Source organism: Euwallacea similis, chromosome 6 (assembly GCF_039881205.1).
Source record: "Euwallacea similis isolate ESF13 chromosome 6, ESF131.1, whole genome shotgun sequence".
Lineage (NCBI taxonomy): Eukaryota > Metazoa > Arthropoda > Insecta > Coleoptera > Curculionidae > Euwallacea > Euwallacea similis.
In genome coordinates, this window is record NC_089614.1 from 2,211,815 (window position 1) to 2,220,637 (window position 8,823).

Here is an 8,823-nt window from a genome sequence, read left to right on the forward strand (position 1 = left end):
CTTTGAAGATTCTAACAAATTCCCTTTTAGGTATGGCCACCCAATAACCCACCTAGTCACGGCCACCTGCAGACGTACCCCGATGGCCAACAGAACCAACTAGTCCGATGCCACGAAACCTCCGGAGGCCGCATGATGGCCATCTCTCCCGTTGTCGTGGGTGAGGGTACCTCACCATCCTCTCAACCCAATCCTTCTGCTCCGAACATTCACCTTCATACGCAGCAGGTATTTGGTCCGAGCGGCCAAGTAATCAATCTCCAGGAAGTCCCACAAAGCCACGCTAACGTGGCACATCAAGGGCAAAACCAACTAATACAGGGTCAAAATATCAACGTGATGCAACAGCCGCAGAATAGGGTTTACATGAATACTCAGCCTGCTGAGCCCAGCGGCCCTGGCCGGCCGAATATGCAGCAGATAAAAGGGGCTGAAGTGCAACTTAAAATGCAGCAACAGCAACAGCAAAGGCCGATGTTCGGAAATCAAGTAGTGCAACATTACGAGCATGTAGATGCTTGCAAGAGTATTAGGCCGTTTGGTTTTAACGGCATGAGGCCTCAGAGTCACAACTCATTGATGCAGCAACAGCAACAACAGCAGAAGTTCCAATGGCAGAATCGGATGCAGAATGTCGCTCAACATCAGCTGAATCAAATGATGCAAATCCAACAACAGCAGCAGCAACAACAGCAGCAGCAGCAGCAACAGCAAAATAATCAAAATGTTTACGAGCGGGTGCCGCCGCTACACCAGCACACCCCCAGTGTTATGTGGCAGGAAGAATTAAGGAGGAAGAAAATGAAGATTGGAAGAGTGGTTAAGAATAGGCAGTATCACCAGGTGATTGAGAATTGCCAGGTTCGGAGTAGTCAAGGACCGTGTCCTAATATAGACGTTCGGCAAATTCCCAATGAGAACGGCAGGCCTGTGGTGATAAACCAAATGGCGCAGCACAGTCAGAATGCTTCCAGTCCTTCCTTTATGGAAGATCCGAGTGGATATTTGGCGCAACAAACTGCCCTTCTGAACAACACCATCAACAGACAAACCAACTATGGAACCACGTTGCCTAATATGGTCGAACCTGGCCAAGGCGGAGAAATCCATTTGCCAAGTAATGTAAACATGAAGCCACATATGTCGAGAATGAATCAAAGTAATTTGAAACAAATGCATCCTGTTACGGTTCAAAAGCAGTTTACGCAGCAGCATCACAATATCGTGGATAGCAGTGGCATACAATTGGAGCAACAGCAGTTCATTCAGCAGCAATGCCAGGGATGCATTTCAAATACGTTCCCTCCAGGAATGCAGAAGATCAAGCAAACCACTCGCTGTGATAGTGCTCCCAGTACTCCGAGCTCATGCGAGGACCCTGTCACTTCTTCAGTTTATTCGGAAAAGATACACAGTCCCGATACTCGACCCATTCAAGGTGGCACAGTCAGCACGAGTAATGTATCTCCTATAGATTCGGACCCACCCACTCCGAATCCCGCTCCAACCCCGCCTCAGAAAATTCTGGAAGTCATGCATCAAGGCTCAGGGTTTAGCATACAAAATGAAGAAGGGCAGATAGTGCAAATAGTATCTCAATCTCGAGAAGATTATCTGCAGCAGCAGCAGTATCAAGAGCAGCAACAGTGCAGAAGCCACTCCATGCATCCGCATTCTAGTCAATCAAAGGCTCCTGTTAGTGTGGTGACCACAATGGCGAGTGGACGTACCTCGGGGTGCAACACCATCACCTCAGTGCTTGCGGGGAGGTCAAACACTGCAACAGTGTCCATTAATTCGTCAAATAGTGCTACGCAAGGAATTAGTGTAAATGTCTCCAAAAGTCCCTTGGAGATGGTGCAGAGTGTGGTGAGCAGTATTCAAGTGCCACAATCCCAACATCAGCAGCACAGTCCGCCTCAGATAGTGAAACACTCCCCAACGGGACTTCCTCCGGGACATATTCTGGTGTCCTCCAACGGACAGTTGATAATGGCCAGCGCAGCCGCAGGGCAGCACAGTGTAATGGCGCCACCACCGCCTCCCAAAGTGGTGACTAGTCAAAATTCCATGCCACCAGTCACAGTATCTCCAATGGTTACCAATGTTACAGCTGCAGTTTCGCAAGTCATCCCCGCGCAACAAGTGTTGGGACAACAAACGGTGCTAGTGAATACTTTACCGGCCCCGTTCGTTATTCAACCGAGTGTTACTATGACGATGGATGGCATGACCGTGGGGCAGAACATGCAGATTCCTCATATTGTGACTGGAAGTTTAATACAGCAGCAAATAGATAATAATGATGCGCGCAGGGCGCCTGCATTGCTCTCGCCCGAGTCTAAGAAAAAAGGCAAAAAACGCAAGCTTCCTTCGCAGACGGTGGCAGGAATGTTGCATATTGCAGCTCAACAGAATTCCGGAGGTGTTGTGGTGAATCAACAGGGCTTCCCGCAGCAAATACAAATGACGCATAGTCCTCAAGGGTTGACTACCACTCCAGTCATGCAGGCTTTGACCATAGTGCCAAGCAAGAACGGTGGGCCCCCACAGATTGTTATGAACGGACAGGCCACACAGCAGATAATAACTAACTCTCAGCCGGCGCAACAAATTAATTTGCTACAACCTGTGAGTTTGATAAATGGAGCAACTGGGGTGGTGCAGAACATTCCAATTCAGCAATTTATCGTCCCCAATATCGGAGGTAGTATGGTGATGAACGCCGATGGCACCGCTACGATTCTGCAAGACACTTCGAATTTAGGAATGCAGTTGCAAATCCAGAATGTTAATGGTCAGAATGTGTTGACTCCCATTCAGAACAATAACATGTTCAACGGTGGGCAAAGTATTTTGCCTGCGGGAATGGTTTTAAGAGCTCCAACTTCTCAAGGAAAAATTATCCAGCAGCAGCATAGCCCCGGGGCGCAATTTTTATCTCCTAACGGGGGGCAGTTTGTGGTGAACGGAGCGCAGTTCAGCGGTCAATTAAGCCCTCTAGTAGCCAGTGTCAGCCCATCTCAACAAGTTACTTTCAACACCTCTCCACAACAGATCCGGTCCAACAACCAAATCCAGTCAAATCAACAAGAATTTATCCAAGTGAATGGGCAAATGGGACAGACTTTGATGGTGCCCTGCACACCTCAAACTACGAGTATCGTCGCGTCTTCTCCATCTTCAAATCAGCAGCAAAATACCACTTTTGTGCAGCAGAACACTACAATTGTGCAGCAGCAGACCACAATGCTGGCGAACAATCAACAATTGCAGAATTTCCAGCAACAGCAAAACAGTCAACAACAGGGACGGGCAGTTAGTTTAGAGCAGCAAAACTTTTTGCTGAATACGAGTGATAAGGGACAGATGCAGACGTTGGTGGTGCAGCAACAGCAGCCTCCACATCAAAGGAATTCACAGGAGGATTTGAACTATCGGCAATCGGTATCAACGCAGACTGCAGTGAACCAGAATTCACAGGCGGTGACTACGAATACTTTTTGTCAGACTTCCACACTTAGTGCAAGTAGTCCTCCGGACACCACCACTTTGAGTCCAGTAGCGTCGGTGGAACAGAGTCCCCCCACGGCTGCAGATACGACGACTCATACAGGGAGCACTGATGATGGCTTGTCGCCGGCACCATCTAACTGTTCAGCGTCCTGTAGTGAGGTTAATGTACCTGGAAGACCGGGATCTCGGACTATGGTATGATTTCTTTATGAAGTAGTATCAAATCTATAACTTTTTCGGTAGGCAAAGACACTCATGCAATTCTTAAATTTCTATGCCATAAATAAAAATAGATCCAGTGCATTGCTCCAGTGGAGTTATCACTGATCTTGGTACGGTGTCTAGATTTTCTAGATCTTAAAAATAATATTTCTTCCAAATTAAAAGACAACTATTACTTCGGTAGATTGTCCACACACTTTTGTTATGGTCCATTTGATAGATGTTCATTTAATGCCGCTTTATACTACTTCAAACCTTGTCAGGCCATGGTCCATTGCGTATCAAGCAGCGAACCCGATCTCCTGGAAGCCAGCACTCTGCCACCCGACCAAGATTGGCGCAAAATCAGCCAGTCTTCCAGCTCCATCAAGGAAGAGTACATCACCATGAAGCAGGAATTCACAGACGTCAGCAGTGCACAAATGCACTACTCACGAAAACAACAGAACATGGGCCACATCATTTATGAGGACGCTGCCAGTATGGTGGCGGGAATGCAGTTCATGGACCAGAAGATGAAGCAGGAAGTGCTGAATAAGCACTACGGGAAGCTGATGCATCAGAAAAGAAACGACGTCATGCTGGTCATGGATTCGAGGCATATGTTATTTGAAGAAGATGACGGCGGTAAGTGAGGGTTTCCAGTAGTGGTTCACTTTAGAGATGCATGTGTTGGGTGGCATGACGAGGAGGAACTTGGTAGATAAGCTTGTAGCTTTGCGACTTCATTGTTTGTCTCTAGGAAAGTGCTTGATTCAGTATTTCAATAAATATTCATTGATGCCGATGTGAAGAGCGAGCTTGAGGTGGTAGCGTTCATTATTATACAGGTATCACTAGTTCAAGTCGGAACATAAGAATTGCGCTAGTGGGACAAGGACCGCATAAGTTTTAATATGCCTCCGATAAATATTAATGACGAAGTGGGTGGAGTTAGTCCGACTGGCGTTTCCACTTCGATGTTTAGATTAGTATCAATTTTGCTACATTCGTGGCGATAGAAATTTTTTAAAATACCAGAGCAAAAAGCAGCAATGTAAATAAATGAAAAGAAAAGCAATTAATCCATCACTAGAATTTTTATTAGTAAAAATGCTGTGATGAAAAAATGATGAGAGATCTGGTAATACTGGACTGGCTCCGCCCAATGGGCCGGCTCGTCCGGCCGACGTGTCTATTTCGATGTTTAGATTAGTATATTCATGGCGATGGAATTTTTTAAATATATCAGAGCAAAAAGCAGAAATGTAAATAAATGAAAAAAAAGTAAACGTAATAACTCTACGAGTTAAAATCGAAATCCCTTACATGCTTTATTTGCACTGCTCAATTTATTTAATTTCTGATGTTATTTTATTTCATCTCGAGACTACAGTCAATGTTGCCCATGCAGTCTTGGACCCACCAAAAGATCATAAACAAATATCAGCGAATTTATATCATGTATTCATTAACTTTCCACTTGCGCAATTTCTATGTTTTGACTTGAACTGGTGATACTTGTATATCCTACAAGTGTTCCAGAGTCATTATGTAAATTCGATAACAGTTCAATACATTGACAGACCTGGAATTCAAACATTTTTACTTACAGGTCACAAGTCTAATTAAGAACGTGTTTAAAAATTTAGCTTAATTCGTTCGGTGATTGGTTATAGGCTAACGATAACTTGAAAATAGTTTAAAGTGCTAACCAATTCGACAGGATCATGATAATTGTGTTACGAGCCCCATTAGTATTCGCCAAATTTGGTGCTTGAAGTCACCACAAACCGCGTTTGAACATGCCTTTATGCTTTTAATTTCGGGGCCTTTCAATTTGGGATAAAATGAACACTGTGCTATTGATTTGGCTAGCAGTTTAATTTCCGTAAGAATATCTTACAATTCTATTGCTTAAACTAGGAGTAGAAAACCAGTTTAAATATTGTGGAATGGAACATTGAGGCCTTGAGTAGTGTTGCTAGCAATATGTGACAAACATTCAACATCAATAAGTCTTATTTTCAGGAATCGCACATCGGCTCGACCACTGTATATAGTACCGACTATCAACATATTCCCCTACTTTCTATGCACATTAAGGTGTGGCTAACTTTCCAGAAACATCTCCGATCATTAACATGGTGTGTGCTTGACTGGTTTCACTAAAAAACGCCATTTTGTATATACAAGGCTTTCTCGTTCATCCGGAATCCATTTTTTCGCTTCTTGCTTCGCTTTAACGCAAGGTTCTTCAAAATTTTAGGGTGAGGTGTGTTGTGGAAACTAGTGTGATTCGATTAGTGTCAAGTGTCTCATTTTCAATCCAACATAATGGTGATGTAAGTGTGGGTTTCTGCGGCCTTTAAATTTATTTTATTCCTTCTAACCGAATCACTTAGTTTTCCAAGGTGCAACCGCTCCCTTATCTTCTTGTGTTTATTTAGAGAAAAACAACAAAGACGTCTCAAAATCGAATAGGACGAAACACGACTTTAAAGTTGGAGATTTAGTGTGGGGTCCTACGAAAGGGTCGTCGTCCTGGCCAGGCAAGATCGTACAGATCGCGAAGGACCTGGCCACGGTGAAGTGGTTCGGTTGCGAGAAAAATCTGTCCAAAATTAAGATCGCGACCTTACAGACATTGAGCGAGGGGTTCGAGACGCACCATCAGGCTGGGAAAAAGGCCAGAACGTGAGTGATTTTTATGGGATCTTAGCCACATCTTCGTGTTTAAGTTTACTCTTATGTTAATGCAAATTCGGCGGTTTTTAATTAATTTCAAGAATAATTTGACCTTTTTGATTAGCAAGTAAGAGGGAAAATCTAAATATTTGGTGTTTAACGAATTTTCCCCTAAGCTGCTCGCCCAGTATTGCCCAGTTTACAATTAAAAAATAAAAGCATAGCGTCGCATCTATAGAGTGGATAGCTGATGAAATTCCTAACATCAGATTGGGCGCCTTCTGGTCGTTTTACTTTTGTAAATGTGACGATTACGGTCCTTACGGCAAATGTGGGTATCTGCAAGGTCCCAATATTCAAAAATAATAAAATTGCGAGCCTCGGAGATTCGGCTACGGATTTCTCTTCATTAGTTCCAAATGAGAACTTCACAGACCTCATGCACTCTGCGAAGCTCACAACACAGCTTTTTAGCCAATGTAACGAACTTAGTATTTACTACAATTATTCAATAATCAAACACACTAAAAATTGTAGAGTTCAAATACAGGGAAATACCTTTGTTTTATTTTTTCACGTAGGTACCAGATTTAATTTTAATGGAATTTTACCTGTACTTAAGTTTCTTGTAAAATACGTCACATTTTCTTAATCGCAAAGAAAAACTTTTAAGTTTTGATTCAGCTTTGTTGAACGAATAAATTACGAGTTTACCTAATCCCCCAACAAGGGATGAGCTAATTGAATGAATGCGAGTGTGAGTTTCAGCAAGTACATGCAAAGAGAATGTTGGTCTTATTTATTAACTGGGTTTAGTGCCGGGGTCCCATGACAAATAAGTTAATGAATAGTAATGAATAATTTAGAAACAAAGTGAAAATGGTCAGGAAAACCTTCAATGCTATCGAGTTTTGAGCTGACTTTGAAGGCCAGAAATGTGATAAAATAATAAAAATTATATAGAAAAAAGCAAATGGTGAGCGATTATTGAAGTTTTGGCACCTTCACAGTGGCAAAAAGAAATAATCACGTCATTTCCTTTTAAAAACCGCGATTTTTTTTCCAACTTGGAACTCACCATAGTAGTACATTTAAATGAAAATTTACCTACATACTTTTTATTCAGAACTACTCTGGCTAATCTTAATTTTTATTTTTCCAGTAGTCGAAAATTGAACACCCAACTGGAAAAGGCCATCCAAGAAGCGATGGCCGAACTTGACAAGGTACAATCGAAACAGCCGGACTATGAAGACAGTTCCAAACCTAAAGTGTCTTCATCCAATAGCAAGAAAAGCTCGACGAGATTGAGAAGCGGACAACGATAAAGAGTGAACAATCTGTAATTATACCACCCCGTATTAGACGACCAACATCGAAACGTAACCCTGTGTAAACCTAGAAACTTGTATATGTCTATAAAAGAAATAACGCTTTTAAATGTTTATATTAAGGTCATATCCGTAAGCAGAAGGGGCGAATCAGAACATATGAGATAGCTGTCTTTTGCTTCGCCCCGATATCGCCAAGTAGTCTGATTAATACTGGTATATTGAGTCCTATAGACAACAGACATTTATCGAATTCTAAATGTATTTGTCGTGAAATAACTAGATATTTTTCAAGTGAAGTTTATGCAGAAATTAGTAAGACAAAGGGTAAGTGATGGTTGATCAAAAATGGGAGTTGCTGAAGGTTAAAAGTTGCTTATTACTTCTAGGTAAGTCGGTTTTCTTTTATGTTTGCCAACTAATTAATCCCCAAAGGATGCGATTAATGCGGCAATTGCATTTTATTTCGTAGAGTGGGAAATTTTGGAAGATTGATCAATTGACAATAAACGACTAAAACACCCCGGGTAGAATTTATTGTCATTTTCATGTGGGCATTTTATTAAATATTGGAAAAAATGTCCAGTATCCAGTGTGTAATAAAATTTTAGAATACTCAAGAATCTTGTGAACCGTTTACAATGCAAAAAAATAATAATAAATAAGGAACAATCAGCTCGCATTCTGACCAATTACTATAAGAGATTAATATCAAAAACATGTCTTGATCAGGCTGATGCGGGAAGCATCTTACCATCAAAGAAGAGCATAGAAATTCACAACGAAATGCTTCTTCGTCATCAAAAACTGGGAGGCCAAAATACCCCTAAAAGAGGTTTTTGTTATCAAAAGCAGAAATCCGTTATCAAAATCAAGTAAATGTATTCAAATTGAAAAAAGTGCCAGTATCACGCCACCAGGGCATTCAGCAATTTTATACGCGTGTTTTTGCAATATAAAAGCGGCAAGGTCGGATAGATTCTTGTTTACTTCGAGGAAATCTAGATGTAATATAGATTGAACGTTATTTTCGTTTAGTCTTATGATTAAATTAGATCTCATCTCGTAAATAAGAGAAGGTGGATCT

At 42.0% G+C, this 8,823-nt stretch overlaps 1 protein-coding gene across 2 annotated transcripts in view; it reads left to right on the top strand.

Annotated features, from left to right (window-relative positions):
• Window positions 1–8,567, top strand: part of LOC136409485 (methyl-CpG-binding domain protein 5/6 homolog sba-like) — a 68,527-nt gene extending 59,960 nt beyond the window's left edge. Inside the window, exons 6-9 of one of the 2 annotated variants that reach the window (XM_066390987.1) lie at window positions 31–3,711; window positions 4,002–4,365; window positions 6,168–6,414; window positions 7,568–8,567. In XM_066390987.1, coding sequence (XP_066247084.1) covers window positions 31–3,711; window positions 4,002–4,365; window positions 6,168–6,414; window positions 7,568–7,733 — 4,458 coding nt within the window. In that variant the 3' untranslated portion in view covers window positions 7,734–8,567. The remainder of the gene's footprint in view (window positions 1–30; window positions 3,712–4,001; window positions 4,366–6,167; window positions 6,415–7,567) is intronic. The other variant, XM_066390988.1, reaches the window with a different exon arrangement.
• The last annotated feature ends 256 nt before the right edge of the window (window positions 8,568–8,823 follow it).